Here is a 16,344-nt window from a genome sequence, read left to right as displayed (position 1 = left end):
ACACATATAGAAATTATATCGTATCTTAAATTCAAGCACAATTAGATAATATGAAATTATAATTTATTATTGGACGCCACCCCTGGTTTATCCTCGATGGGAACGAGCAAAAAAAAATAAGATTTATCGAAGGTTTACAAGAAAACTATTCTTTATTATTTCTTAGTAATGAACAAAAAGAAAACATTAAAAGTTATGTCATCCCAAAAGGATACCAAAATACCATTTTATGTTTACATTATCATAAACAAAAAAGCTTTGTATCGTATTAAATTAAGAATTTGTTATAAAGAAAATGAATATATATATATATATATATATATATATATATATATATATATATATATATATATATATATATATATATATATTAACCCCAAATTTCGAAATTTGTTTACATCGAAAATAATATAGTTATTTATCAACTAGGAATAATGAAGAAAATAAACTTTTAAATAAAATTAGACCACTTCACTATAATTTCATCTTTTTGAGTTCATAATCATTTCCGTTGTCTTGAAAGTAGGTATAATAAAAATTGGTACAACATTAATCTGCTCTGTTTCTTTTCTTATTTAATCAGTCGGCTACGTACTATATCAAACCACCACCATCCTAGATAAGAGGGGTTAGGTATTCCATAAAAAGATGCCGCTACTGGGCCATGATCTGGAATAACTCCATACCAATATTATCTTGCGACAATGTATTAGAAATATAATATCAGCATTATAGCCTCTCCAATAAGGGTCTAAAAAAAATAAATATCTATCTGAAATATGGACAAGAAAAGGATTTATTAGCTCACCTCTAAATTGAGACCCACTTTGGAAACACGTCTTAACGGTTGGACGGTCTTAACAGAAAAGAGGGAAACGCTATTCTTTCGCTCTCTGGAAATTGGGCGTGAGTGACAAGTTGATGAATAGGCTCATCTACCGGATATATTTGGGAATTACAGGAGAATCCTTGAGTCGGCTACAGGTAGGTACTTGACAGATAGATGAGTTTAGAAGTTTTATTTAAAAAAAATTATCGAAATTTATAATGATTTTCTTTTAAATCTCTTGAAACGGTTACAATGTTACTGTTGACAACTGATACTCCTTTATTGGTTCTTTTACAGACTGTCTCCATAATATCTTCTGGTAAATTTGATTTTCTTCAGCTATCTTTATTTACCTAAACATTTTCTCTAAATCTGCCGTGTATGCTATTTTGTACGACCTCCAATTTATTAATATATTTGTAAGATCTTGTTGCAAACGAGGTCCAGAGTGCATTACATCATTGAGACTGATTCCTGTTGAACTTTTACTCGAAGCGTCAAACACCGCCCTGCATTTTGTTGTGATACTATCCTCTTTTATTACTGCATGATGAGAAAGGTAATGCTCTTGCTTATTTATAGTTTAGGTTTTATTCACTTTCATGTGACTTAATTCTTCATATTCCTTCATAAATTTTCTGTACTCTTTTTCTAGGTTTCTGTCTCTTTGAAATTTTTTCTCTAATTGCAGCAGTCTCGCATATGCTTACTGTTTTGAGTCCACTAATAGGCTTGTATTAGAATTAAAGGGTATTTTAACTTCAAATCTTCCTTCGTTATCCCTTTTTACTGTTCTTTTATAATATTCTTCACACTCTTTTTCTTCTAGTGAAAAAGCATTGCTTTGATCAACTTCTTCTAACTCCCAGTATTGTTTTTATTTGTTCATCCATTTCTCGTCTAGATATCATGCTGACTACTTGTATATTAGGGATATTCTCTTGCTGTGCTATCCCTGACATTATCCAACCCAATTTTGTATTTTGGGTGAGCAAACCATCATTTGTTCGATCTATTTCGTCCAGTAATATCAAACTATATTCTTTGGCTCCTAATACAATATCTATTGAACCTGTTTTATTAAAATTTGGATCCGCCAGGACTAAGTTCCTATGGTTCCTTTCTTTCATTTGTATCTCCTCCGGTCGATTTTTTGTTATTTTTCGTAATACAATTGCTTCGGTCTTCATTTCAAATTCATTTTTGAAATGCGCCTCTAAGTTTAATGTTACGCTTCATTTCGACGTCCTTTGGTCTTCATTGCCATTTCCAGATATCTGAGCGTGGACAGCCTTTCTTTTTATTCCAGCGGCCTGCTCCGTAATGAATGATGACTGCGAGCCTTGGTCAATCAATGCTCTCATCAATTGTGAGCTTCCTTTTGAGTCTCTTACTCGTACTAATGCCGTTGCAAGTAGCACTTCTTTATTCTGATGACTTAAACATCTCACGGTATTCTCTTGTCTCCTTGGCGATCCGTTGTAACTGTTGTCACCTCTGGTCCCACTAAAATTGGGTCTATTTTGTGGAATTTTGTTTTCAGAATTTCTTCTGTTGTCATACTGACCTTCCATCCCACTAGAATTTGGTCTATTTTGTGGCCTTCTGTTCTCAGAATTCCTTCTGTTATCATACTGACCTGACCACTAGAATTTGGTCTATTTTGTGGCCTTCTGTTTTCAGAATTCCTTCTGTTATCATACTGACCTTCTGACATGTGTAGTAATTATCATACTGACCTTCTGACATGTGTAGTAATGAATGGTGCTGTCCACCACATTCTTCACATCTATGAGAGGAATAACATGGTACTTCCCTTTTGTGTAGTAGGCATCTACCGCACCAATGCTTTTCCTTTACGATTTGGTTTCTTTCACGTACTTGTTGACGTAGAAACGTTGTACAATTGAACAGTTTATGTTTTTCATGACACACCACACAGGTTATCTTCTTCTTTACCTGTTGTCTGTGATCTATTCCTTTCCTTTCTGTTTCCAACATCTCCAATGTCTGGAATCTTCTTTGTAGAAATTCCTGTGTTGACTTATATGTCGGAATGTCCCTAATGTTGACGTAATGTGTAATTGAATTGACGTTTCATATAATGTCTTGGTTTCTGTGTCCCACTTTAACATGCTTATGCTTGCTATAAGAGGGCTCCAGGACTCTGTCATTATAACTAGTCCACTAATGGCTTCTAAGCATTCGTGTAGAGTATCATGTAATGTTTTCAGCGCCTTTGCTGACGTTTCTTTTATCTCCGCAGCCTGAAGCAACTTGTCTATTAATATAAATAGATTCATCCTTGGATTATCGTACCGATCTTGCAACATTTTCCAGGCAGCACTGTAGTTTGCATCTGTTGTGTTTAAATGTTGTATTATTCTACTTGCTTCTCCTCGGAGGCTTGTCTTCAGATACTGCATTTTTCCACATTTGATAGTTGGTTATTCTCATGTATCAAACGTTTAAAAATATCATAGAATGTTACCCAGGATTCATACCTTCCTTCAAAACAGGGTAACTTCACTTGGGGTAATATTATTTTGTCTTTCTTGCATCCTTCCGCCTCTAATCTCTTGTTTTCTTTTATGATCGACCACACCCTTTTTTTCATTGTATAAAATCTTTCTATTTTACCTTGTTCTAGTGCATCCTGTTCATTGTCCACAGTTATTTCCATTATTAAAGCATCTATTTTTTGTACTTCTTCTTTTAAATCTTTTTGTATATCTTCATCGGTTTCGTCGTCTTCCAATAAATGATGAAGTTTTCCCATCCTAATTTCTACTTTCCTAATTTTTGTCGAAGACTTGTACGAATTTTTAATAAATTCTTCTAGTCTTTTTCGTTTCTTCATATCTTTTTTGTACTTGTTCGTAAAAGTTAGACGTAAAATATTTATCATCTCTCGAACCCTTCTCGTCAATTTCTGTGTTGTCTGTCTTTTAATGTTTAAGTACTCTCTCGTTCGTTTTTCTTACCGTAGTTTTCGCAAATTATTTAAAATCTTTGTAATTTCTTGACCTAGTTTTTCTTGTTCTGTATATAATCTTTGCATTTCGAACGTAAATATATAAGTTTGACCTAAATTCAACTTTTTAAGTCTCAGCAAGATTACCTTACACAACAACGCAATGAACTTATTGACACGGCTTATTGTACAAATTAAAAAATGTTATTATCACTTGTAACCAGAGAGAAAAAATTCTTTATATAAAAATGCAAATACTACAAATACTATATATTTGGAATTGAATGAACTGTAAATGTGTATAAAAATAACGATTTGTCAAGTATTTCACTATTATGAAAATCAAATGTTTTAAGAATTTTTAATTAAAAGAATCAAAATTATCGAATACAATTAATATCAAAATAATTAAAATATTAGATTTGAATTCACTGTAAACAAAATATTACTATTTTAAGTAAAAAAGTATGCAGAATAAAAATATTTCAATAAGGTATTATTAAATTTCAATCTTAAGTTTCTTTAATAATTTTTAATAAATCTAAATTTATAAAAAAAAATGCACTGCTCTAAATGATAATAAATATTCAAAAACTTACAGTTTTATCCCGACGTTTACTTGTATGTTCCTGCTTCCTTCTTAGAACTGCAACTGGAACTGGTGAGCTGGATCTCTGGATGCTGCTAGATTTTTCTGCTGGAAACTGGACCTCCAAACTGCTGGAACAGTAGACTTAAGGACTGCTATTCAGGTCCTCTGGTGATCAAAGGCTCTCGTAAGGCTCCTACCCCTAATTTCGGTGCTTTCTGGTCTTTTTTATTTCTTTTTTCTTTTCTCCACACTTCGAATTTGATCGTCGATCTTGTACGGAACTGGGAAATACCTATTTAAGTCGCTAAGGGTCGTCTCCTTCGAAGCTCCAATTAACGCCCTTTTGATGATGTTTTGACGAAGGACCAATGGAAAGATTTGAACGTAGTTATGAGGTTCGAATGGTTTTATAATGTCTCTATGTCCGCTTCTTGTCGATCGACGATGATAAATATAATAAAAAGTTGAAGTTGTGGAGTAAAAGTGCTGGTTTTATTTACAGCTACTAGTAATTACACAATTTGATGTTGGTTAGGTAACGACTTATAATAAACTGTTCTCACATGAGCTCAAATCCCCAATTTATAATCTCACAAATAATTCATACCTCAGCACAGAGGTTATTGCTTGTATCATACCATACCAACAAAATATTAGCTTACATTACAATTCCAATGTAGATATAAGGATCTACTCGTTTGTAATGCCCCTTTGTCCGCTTCTTCTCGATCGACGGTGGTAAATACAATAAAACGTTGAAGTTGTGGAGTAAAAATTATGGTTTTATTGACAGCTACTAATAATTACACTAAAGATGATGTTTAGGTAACTTTCTACAATAGACTGCGCTCGAATGAGCTCAAATCCCCAATTTATAATTTCACAAATAATATATACCTCAGCACAGAGGTTATTGCTTCTATCATACTAACAAACTTTGAACTATTAGCTTACATTACAATTTAATCTAGGCCGTAATTGCGACACTGAGGAAGTTCAATTAGAAAATATATTATTCGGCAATTTATTTAGTTGTAGGTAAATGAACTAATTATTAAAATATTATACGATATGTTTTAACAATGTCTCACTTTTACACGGTGAAACTATAAAAGATTAAGAAGTTAAGAATAATGTAAGATTACAAATTAAGGGATTAATTTGTGATTGAACAATTAGTCTGCCAGATTTTAGAACACCTGCTAAAAAGAGTATACTCTTACAATAAATAAGCCGTAGTAGATAATACCCACGGGTCTCCTCTTATACCCGCGATTGGAACTTTCCAGATGAGGGTCGAATAATTCGTAACGTTCCGACCGAAGGTCAAAGAAGCGGGCGGAAGAGATAAACAAATTAGGTATAAAAACGGACGATTTGAGATTTACAAGGACAGTCTGAAACAAGTGTCGATGAATAAATTGTTCGCGCGGCTATTTAAATTGTAACCTGTGTGAATGTCTTAAATAAATTATATAAGTGTAAATAAATTAATATTTAAGTGTTTCTATGTAGATTAAATAAATAAATGTATGTAAAGAAACTTGTAAAGTGTAGAACATTTTATAATAAATAAAGTTAATAAATTAGATTTATAAAAACAGTTCAATACCAATAAGTCCCCAAATCTCTTCGACGTCGGTCATTTTAGCATCTCTGTAGCGTTGGTAATTTCCTCTTACCTTTTCAATATAGATGTTGGTACAACGCGTAATTTCTTTGACGATATTATCATCTAGCGTGCATTTAAAGCATTCAAACTGTGTTTCTGTGTTTCTAGCTTCTCTTGTTGGTCCTGGTAACTTAAAAACAATATTTGTTGCACGAGTTCTTGAAGTAGGCGCAGGACACATCTTACTCCACTTTGTTTTTTTGTCTTTGCCAAGATAGTATTTTCATTTTCATCTTCTTCCCCTTGAACCTCTTTATCACAGTCTTGTTCCGATTCTTGTTCAGACATGGTACATTCTTGTTCTCGAACATCATCAGATACATATTGCTCAACATTGTAGTCATCTGACCAGCTGTCGTCGTCACTACCATTTATATTCGGCTCCTGTTCGCTCTCTATTTTATTATTCCATTCCATCGGTATTTTTCCAAATTTACAGTCGCGAATCTTACTTTTTTTGGTCAGGGCATTGATGACAACTAAAACAAAAATAAAAAATAAATATCTGTTACTCTTTTTCACGCAGAAAACTTACCTTAACCGCCGAATACAAAATATAATTTTTAGTTTAGGTGTTACGTAAGTACATGCGTGAATTACAACGGTAACAGAACACAATCTATTTCTTACACCTACAAAGATCAAGCGACAGTCGCATACTAAAACAGTGTTTTATTCTTTATACTATACCTTGAAGGTATAAGGAGCTAGGCAACTTCATATACAGTATAGTCGTATAGTCCGAATAGCAATATTATAAAATTCAATTCAATCTAAATAACTTTTCCCTGTAGTTCTGTTTCCTGCCAGGATTCTTCCATTAATTACTAACCTTCTTCCATTAGTTTTATTAACGGAGACCCCAAGATAGTTAAGGTGTTCTACCTTTTCAAGCTTATATTCCCCAATATTTAACCTTGTCACATTATCTATACTTTTTCTTGAGTATATTAGGTATTTTGTTTTATTTTGATTTATTACCAAACTCCCCTTGGATCCTTCCTTGCACAACTTCGCAAGATCTTTCTTTAAACTGTTTAGGTTTCTTCTGCTATGCTATGTCGTCAGCGTACGCCACAAGTTGCGATGTCGATGTTATAAGTACACCTTTCAATTCAGTAGCTCTTATCCTTCCTTCTATAGCGACGTTAAATAGTGACGTCAATACTGAGACGCCCTGTCGTACTCCTGTCGTCAAATGCTTACTTGAAATCTATGAAAAGAATGTGTAGATATCATGTTCGTAACACTTCTTAATTGATTGTGTGATTATGTGTATTGCGTCGATTGTTAACATTCCCTCTCTAAATTCCTGCTATTATTCTCTTACTTTAGTTTCAATGTATTTTGAGAGTTTTTGTCTGATTAATGATGTTAATGTTTTGTAGCAGCTGTTTAACAATGTTTTTAATCTATAATTGTTACACTGTGTGGTGTCCCCTTTATTTAAAATATGTTTGTACGATGGCATTATGTTTTTATCAAGTGCAGAATTAGTGCCGCCCTTATTTTTTTTTAATATAGAATTACTTTTATTACATCCTTTGAAATAAGTTTGTTGCTAGTTCTTTTGTAGGAGATGGAGTTTGCGATAGATGTCTTTTGGTTAATTCTGTTGATTTCTCCGTTGTTGGAAGGATCAGAAGGTTTGGCAACTTCATCAAATTTATTGGAAGAGAAGTTAGTGAATTACTATCGTGGCTGTCTCTTATGGGAATCTGCAAAGTGACCTTGTGAGGTGGATTAGAAGTTGGATAATATTTAGTATATACTTAGAATTGATTAGGGTAGAGGTTTCTGATGAACATTGTGAGGCAAGACGGGCATTTTGTTTGCATTTGAAACAAAGCGATTGGTCTCTGAATAAGAATACTTTGTAGCTAACATTATCATAATTGACCACGATAAACTCAGGTTCGGTTATATTATCTAGGGTTCTATGTATACTTGACGCCTAAAACTGAGTATGTGGCTATATTCAGGATTTGTAGCTCCAATTCTTCAGCTATTGGTGACAATAATTTCAAATCTATGCTTTGTAGAAAATTGTTCAATATTTTGTGTGGGATTGTTCTTCTTCGTCTTCTTCTTGTAATGTCTATCTGTTTTGGATGTTGGCGAACATCATGGCAATCGGTAATTTGCAGACTGATGCTCTGAAAAGATTTGTGGTTGTTGTATTGAACTACGTACGTAGATTTTTCAGCCAGATCCTTCACCTTCCCAACTAAGACTAACAGACCCTAACCTAACTTAACCTGACCCTCGTTTTTCTTCTACTTTTCCTTGTAAAATATCTTCGCTAGACCAAGGTATTTGATTTTGGCTATTTTTATTGTGGTTAACAACTCTTCTCCCTTTTGCATTCTTAATAAAACGCCCTGCTCAGTAACATCGTCGGTATAGGATATCTTTAGAATTTGACGATAAAACTACATGTCCAAAGCCTTAATTTTCTTGCAGGTAGCGTCTGTGAGATTTCGCAAATGGCATTTGAACAGTTTAGCCATTTTTTTAAATTCAGATCTTGCTTTCTCTATTCTACATTTGACTTTTAGGTAATGGTCCCAATTTTCATTGACGTTCGTTCCAAGGTAGATGTATGTTTTTACTCTTTCTATTGATTGATTTTGTTTTCTTAATGTTCAGTGAAAATCCATATCTTTGACTTATTGTATCTGATGTTATTGATACATTCTCCGGTAATTCAAATTTCGGATTCAACATCCTCTACTGGTTCTTAAAAGATTACCTCAGAGTATATGTTAAACAGCAAATCAGGTGATATTATACATCCCTGTCGGACCACATGTTTGATTCTGATATCATCGGATTTTCCTGCTTCTGTACGGATAGACGATGTTTAATTCCAGTAAAGATTGCTAATAATTTTTAGATCACAGATGTTGATTCCAATATTTGTTAATATCTCCATCAGCTTGTCGTGTTTTGCTGTATCGAACGCTTTATGGTAATCAATGAAGCATGCATAAATATCGCAATTTACATCTCTCCATCGTTGAAACAGCACACTTGTATGCTAAAGAGAGCCTCTCTCGTACCCACTGCGTTCCGAAAAACAAACTGTGATTTTTTCTTCGCATAGTCCATATATCCTTTGATGTATGATTTTTAGAAATAACTTTAAAATGTGACTCATTAAGCTGATGGTCCGGAAATCGTTGCAGGATACGCATTTTGTTTTCTTTGGTAGCGCAATAAACGTTGACTTCAGCCATGATCTTATTATTACTCCGTTTAAATATATATCATATGTGGGATTATTGGATTAATAATAAAAATGAAAAGTTTTTTTGATTAGGTGATTAGTGTACTTAGTAGAAGTACTTTAATATTTGTGTTTATGAATCCTATTTTATTGAGAATGTTATCAACTACATCTTTACTGGGAAGATAAATGCATACTTGGTTATTAGATTTTTGATGAATAAATAATATTATTTTTGTCGAACGAGTAGTTCTAGTTGCAAAAGATAATGTTTTGCAAATTCAAAGCATTGTTGCAATTTTGCACCATTACTTGAACTAAAGATGATGACTTGTTCTTTTAGTGAAAATTTTGGACTGATTTGTTAAGATGCAACAGCAGAATACATTAAATTGCTTTGAGAATTGATAGGAATTTCCATTGATAATAAATTATTATTCGTCATTTAATTTTACTAAAATACTTTATTTTAATTCTTATCATATTCAAGAACGGGTCTGATGTTAATTATTGTTGATAAAAAACCAGTCCGGTGTTGTCTTGATATGATGATTTTATTAGATCGATTAGCAGAATAATATATTAATTCAATCTAATTGATTTTCTTAACTCACGTTATTATGTCTTTATAACACTAAAATTAATAAACAGGTATATCACTTTTGTTGATTTACTATGGTGAAAATCCTAATATAAAATGGCTAATATATCGGAGCTGAAATTGAACACACTATGTGGTTCGGAAATCAGATCTGGTTTCCCAGATGTAGCTTTAATTAAGTAAATGTATTTTTCTTACTTTTGTAGGTAACCAACATGGCACCAGATTTTAAGAAAAAAACCGTTTCTGCAGTTGGAGGGTCAGATTATGAAGTGATGCTGTTAACGCTGTTTGCTTCAGGAGGATTTCACGATTATCGAGACCACAATTGGAAGCTGTCAAACGAAAATACAAATGCTGGGAAATTCGAAGATTTGGTATTCGAAACAGAATTAGGCGACATCCTTCTTCAAGCTAAACATAAGGAGAATGGTACACTAAGCGATAACGATTTTTTATCAGTACATTCTTCCAATAATTTTAGTTTATCAAAATATATTCTTTCTTATAAAGGCATTAAAAGTTTTAAGAATGTGTCTCTAATACTCTGCTCTAACAGCCAAATAAATAGAGGCACTAATTTATTTATTAAGGGTTCATCCGAAGAATACGAGATGATTTCTAAAATATGTTCAAATGTCCAAATTTATAAACTAAAACATGAAATATTAGAAACATTACTAAAAGCAGTTAAAGAATATAAAAATAAGCTGAAAGAGGGTCAAGAATTTAAAGATGTAGTTGTAGATATATGTGATATAGAATCTTTTGTAGACAAGTTTGTATGTATTTTTCTTCCCGATGGTACCGTTGAAAATTCCATTAGATGTCGACTTGATATCTTTGAAAAGCAGTACAACATCTCTATCAGTTACAGATATGTAACAGATCAGATAAAAAATTGGTATTCAGAAAAGCCATCTAAAGCTACTTATATGACAAACAAGTACTTTAAATCAATTTTATACTCAGAGAGTAGCAAAAAATATATTGAATCTTTATTAAGTGAAACCATAGAATTTAAAAGTACTTATAATTTTTCAGAATTTAATTTAGTTTTAGGTGAAGCAAGCAATCTAAAAATCGTTAAAATATTTCAAAGTTTGGGACTTACCTATTCTACGTCGGGTATGCTGAAGGAAAACCTCTATAATAAAATCATATTTTTTAGAGTACACGGTTGTTTAAAAATACTACAAGAATTTATTAACTGTTTTTATATAAATAAATACAAATACTTAATAGTTCAGTTTGATGACGTTAAAAGCTCCGATGTCGTAGACTTCTGCGGTAAGGTTAAAGTTGAGGTGTGTAAATTAAAAAACCAAAATTCAAAAACTGTAATATGTGTTTTAAATGAGCGATCTTTAAATGAAGCCAGTTACATTCAAACATTTTGTGAACCGCTTTCGTTAAATGATTTTACAGATACTGCAAAAAATTATTTTCTCCAAAAGAAAATACTATTTCAAGGATCACCTACAAATCTCAACACCTTTATTAATCTTGTCGATGAAAAGTTACTGGCTGACCTCTATAATGTCGAAGAATATCATATTGGAGACCCTTTAAAAAAGTTGGGTGTAATATCAAACTATTATATAAAAAGAACGTTAAATAACATGTACACGTCTATCAATGAAGACGAACTTTTAGAAAAATGTGAAGAAAAATTTTTAGTTATTTCCGATCAACCAGGCTCGGGAAAAAGTACGCTACTGGTAGAAATGGCTAATAATTTAAAAACGCTAAATCCTCAACATTGGATTCTAATGTTAAATCTAAAAGCAACGGTAAGTTATCTTAACCAAAAGGAGAATATATTTGTATTTGATGCCTTAGAAACACTACATTGTAAGAATGACTTTGAAAAAAAATTATTCAGGCACGTACCAAAAGTAATTATGGTTGACGGTATTGACGAAATAAGCGAAAAAGATATAAAAGCTCTAATTTTGTTTCTGAATAAGTTATCACTTTTAAAGGAAGATATAAAAATAGTTGTTACAACAAGAAACTACACATTTGTATTAGAAGAATTTGCCACTATTAATGATTCGTTAATTCTAACACTGCAGAAATTTTCAGAACAAGAGCAAATAGAATTTTTTCAAAAGTACTTTTATTTTAAGCACAAATGTAATAACGTAGATATTCCTAAATTGGTAAAAACTTTACCAAATGTTCTCTTACAGTTTATAAGCATACCTCTTTTCTCTGGAATGGTGGCAGATATTATCTTTGATGAAATTTCTAAAGAAACTACTTCATTTGAAAGTTGGGATTTTATGCACATTAACGTATATGTACTTTTTGATTTCTTTTTAGAAAAAACAAGAAATGTTTTTATACGCTCTAAAAGTAATTCTGATAGCGATCCTGCATTGTCTAGAATACTGATTGATTGCTTCCGAAGGTACTTGGAAGACCTTGAAAACGTTGCAATGAGAAAACAGTTTACCGATAAAGAATCTTTAGAACTGCTCAACATTGATACAAAGCACTTCCTAGACATAACTGTATTACATGTAGGAATTTTGGAAGAGATAGAATACAATTTAGAATTTGTACATAGAACTTTTGAAGAATTTTTTATAGCACGATATATATGGAGGCAACTAATTAAAAATGAAAATAATACGAAACTGTTTTTATTTATTTATGAGAAAATATTTTTAGACTGGCAAAAACAAAACATTTGTCATTTTATAGACTGTATTGTGGAGGAGGATAAGGATACTGAAAAACAATATCAAATTTCACAAAGGTTTGGCCACATTCTAGAAATTCTTTACAAACATTCATTGCCACAACATATAAATATTATGAATCTAGCTTCCCAGGGATCAGTTAATATTTTAAAACTGTTACTTGACAACTGTAATACAGTTTCTAATTTTATTAATAAAAAAGGAAAACATGGAGAAACAGCTGTACTTTTAGCAGGTCATCATCTACCAACAATTGAATACTTAGTAAAAAAGGGAGCAGACATTTCTGAGAAAGATAATAATGGCTTTACAATACTTCATCATGCAGTTAAGCATTATGCAACATTTCTTTCAATCTTTGAAATATTTGATTTTAGACTATTGGCAATTAGTACTAAGATACATTACCGAGAAATGGTGGCCCACATACAGTTGATGGATACTACTCCAGACGAATGCAAAAAACTGGATACGATTGCGAAAAATACGGTTTTGCAGACTATGAAAAGTGAAATAATTCTAGGACGAGAAGGACATTTTAATAAAACAGCTGAATATTGCAAAAGCAAAGGACTCAAATTTAACTTAGAAACAAATAGAGGGACTTCCATTTTGCAATATGTTGCGTATTGCGGCAGGTATGAAGAATTTAAATATTTGATAAAACAAGGGGCGTCGATATTTCACAAAGATTCCTATGAAAATAACATAGTACACTACGCAGTACTTGGAGGAAATGTAGATATCCTCAAATATTTATATAGCCTAAATATCAATCTTAATGAAAGAAATTTTAATGGGATAGCACCGATAGGTTTTATTCCTATTTGCAACTCAATTGAGGTTGTTAATTTTTTTAATAATACTATGAAAGATAGAGTCCCTATAGATACCGAAGTCTTTTTAAACAGAAACTATTTTTTCTATATTAATGCTGCTAAATCACAGTTTCTTCAAGTAAGTATTAAAGTAGGCTTTGGTTTCGACCAGAAGGATAAGATAAAAAAGTTATGATTTACGATCAGAAATTGAAAGTGCTGGAAATTGTTAAATACTTGATTGATGTATATCCTACTTTAAATTGTTTGACTAAACTAAACTGACAAAATTGGACAGTATGCAGAACATTACGCGGCTGAAGGTAATTCTGTGAATGTGTTTTTCTAAAGTCAAACATCACTACTATTATCAACTTAAAGTGAATAATCGGTTCTTCATTTGGCTGCTGTTGGAGACTCTCTAAATGCAGTTAAGTATTTAGTAGAGACATTGGGAATGAATCCTGATCTTACAGATTTCTCTTTAAGATCAGCAGTTCATTGTGCAGCTGGAGCTGGTTCCCGACAGGTTATAGAATATTTTATATCAAGAAATGTTAAAATAAATTTACTGATGATATGGGAGCCACAGTTTTGCATTATGCAGCAGACAGCAATTCCTCTACTGTATTCTTGTTAGAGTTAGGAGTAAATTATAAAGTAGTTGATTACAAAGACAATAATATCCTACATACAGCTTCAATTTGCAACGCGTTAGAAACAACACAGTATATTTTTGACAAATATCCAGATCTGTATGCGCAAAACAAATTACATTTTCCATTCATAAGTTTCCTCTACATTATGCTGTTGAAGTAGATGCTCTAAATATAGTTAAATATTATATCATGCAAGGTAAAGATCATAACATTTTGTTAAAGAATAAGGTCAACATTCTGCATCTGGCAGCGAGCAAAAATTCTATTAACGTCATTACGTTTTTAATTGAAGACTTAGATATGGATCCAAAAATAGGTAACCAAAGTGGAAAACTCTGTATTCATTACGCTGCTGAGAACGAGTCTTTTAAAATAATCAAATATTTAGAACAAAGAAGATTCCCATTTACCGATACTGATTTAAACGGTGGCAATGTCTTACATCACGCGGCTTCTGGAAACGCTACTAAAGCCTTAGAATACTTTACAATCGAAAAATACATGCCACTTTTAACAACAGATAAAGGGGAAAAACTACCACTTCATTACGCTTGTCGAAATAATCATTTAAATGTTGTCAAATATTGGCTTCAAACAGGATTGAAAATCGATACTCCCGACTATCGAAACAGCAATGTTTTACACTGGTGTGCCATTGGAAACGCTTTGGAGACTTTAAGATTCTTAGTTAAGAAATGTCACTACGATAAAGATAATAGCGGAAAAATACCTCTTGATCTTGCCGTAGAGTATGATTCTGTCGAGGTCCTGGACTTTATACTTAACTATGATGCCTTTACGTTTATAAATCAAGATGGGATTACCTTACTTCATATTGCTGCACAATATGATTCTATTAAAGTTATTAAATATTTACTAAGCGACGAGGGTATGTACAGTTACTTAAAAAATAATTTAAGTTATTTATTTAATAAATACAATAAAACTCCTATTGATATTGCCATCCAGAATAAGTCACAAAAGGTAATGGAATATTTTAATGTACACCAGAAACAGAAACGTAAAGATTGTGTTGTTATGTAAGAAGAATGTATAAGTTCTAATATAATTAATGAATAAACAGACTGATATGTTTTTGTACACATTATTACAAATCAAAAAATGGAACAAAAAAGTATTTTTTAAGTGTGTAAGCATTTATTTCCTAACTGAGCCCTTTAGCCTTACAAAGCTATCGTCAAAGCTATGTTACAATATGACAATGATATAAATAGCTAATTTAAAGTTTACAATTTTTTATATCAAATGAGATCTCTCCTACTAGGAGAGATCTCATTTGGTAAAAATTGAGAAATTTTCCCTTTAAGCTGGTTCTGTTACAAATGTTTCATTGAAAAAACCCCAAAAAAACTGTACATTGGTCTCCACAAAAAACATATTAACAATTTGGTTACGGCATGGATGTTAGAACCCGACCATTTGTTGGAATTGAAGCAGCAGATAGAATGAAGGAACCAAGGAAGTCGAATATCAGCCTTTTAAATGATTCCTCAAAGGTGACCATTGACAGATTTCATTAGAAAATTATTATTATTAAATAATCAAAAAATTAATGAATTGAAATTCATAGTGAAACAAGAAATTTATCGAAGATTAAATCAAGTACTTAAATGTTGGTTTGCTTAGCATCATAAAGAATAATATGTTGAAAAGTGACTGAAGGTCAAAGTAGGTTCAATTGACAAGTTATCCCGAAAACAAATTATTTAAATATAAAGAAGAAACTGCATTATAATGTTTCTAATTAATATACTTAAATGTATTAAAAATTGTATCTTTTAATTGAAATTTTAAGAATTGTAAGTAAAATTGAAAATTTTTTCTTGTTTGAATTTAAAAAAGTAGAATAATTTTATTGAGATTGCATGAGGTTACTCTTCTTCCTCTAAAGTTTCCTACAATAATTAAAAAAAAAATTATAATTGCAATTGAGATTGATTTGTGTGTTTAAGCAACAATTAGGGTTTAGTTTCATTTCTTTGGATATCACAAGATCTTCTAGCAAGTTCATAAGTCTAAAATTTTTATTTGGGATGTTATGTAGAATTTTACTGTTTTTGGTGGGAGAAAAGAAATGATTATTAAATTTAACATCCAAAGTTTGATTTATCTGTGTTATTGAGACGTCTTCCCAGGTTCTCTTAATTATGTTCTACCCACAAAGTCATGTTACAATCACCACAAGGCAATTTTTAAATACCACTTTTGTTTTATTTATCAATTTTGTCCTTATTTTTT

The 16,344-nt window shown here is 31.8% G+C and overlaps 1 protein-coding gene across 3 annotated transcripts in view; it reads left to right on the top strand.

The window, feature by feature from the left end:
• LOC140437626 (uncharacterized) overlaps positions 1 to 15,997 on the top strand; it is a 28,525-nt gene extending 12,528 nt beyond the window's left edge. For 2 of the 3 annotated variants that reach the window (XM_072527246.1, XM_072527247.1), the window contains one exon: positions 10,104 to 15,997. In XM_072527246.1, coding sequence (XP_072383347.1) covers positions 10,113 to 13,622 — 3,510 coding nt within the window. In that variant the 5' untranslated portion in view covers positions 10,104 to 10,112 and the 3' untranslated portion in view covers positions 13,623 to 15,997. Of the gene's footprint in view, positions 1 to 5,811; positions 5,926 to 10,103 lie in introns of those variants that run through there. The other variant, XM_072527248.1, reaches the window with a different exon arrangement.
• Positions 15,998 to 16,344: the final 347 nt, after the last annotated feature.

This window comes from Diabrotica undecimpunctata, chromosome 3 (assembly GCF_040954645.1).
Source record: "Diabrotica undecimpunctata isolate CICGRU chromosome 3, icDiaUnde3, whole genome shotgun sequence".
NCBI lineage: Eukaryota > Metazoa > Arthropoda > Insecta > Coleoptera > Chrysomelidae > Diabrotica > Diabrotica undecimpunctata.
This window is presented reverse-complemented; position numbering and strand designations above follow the sequence as displayed.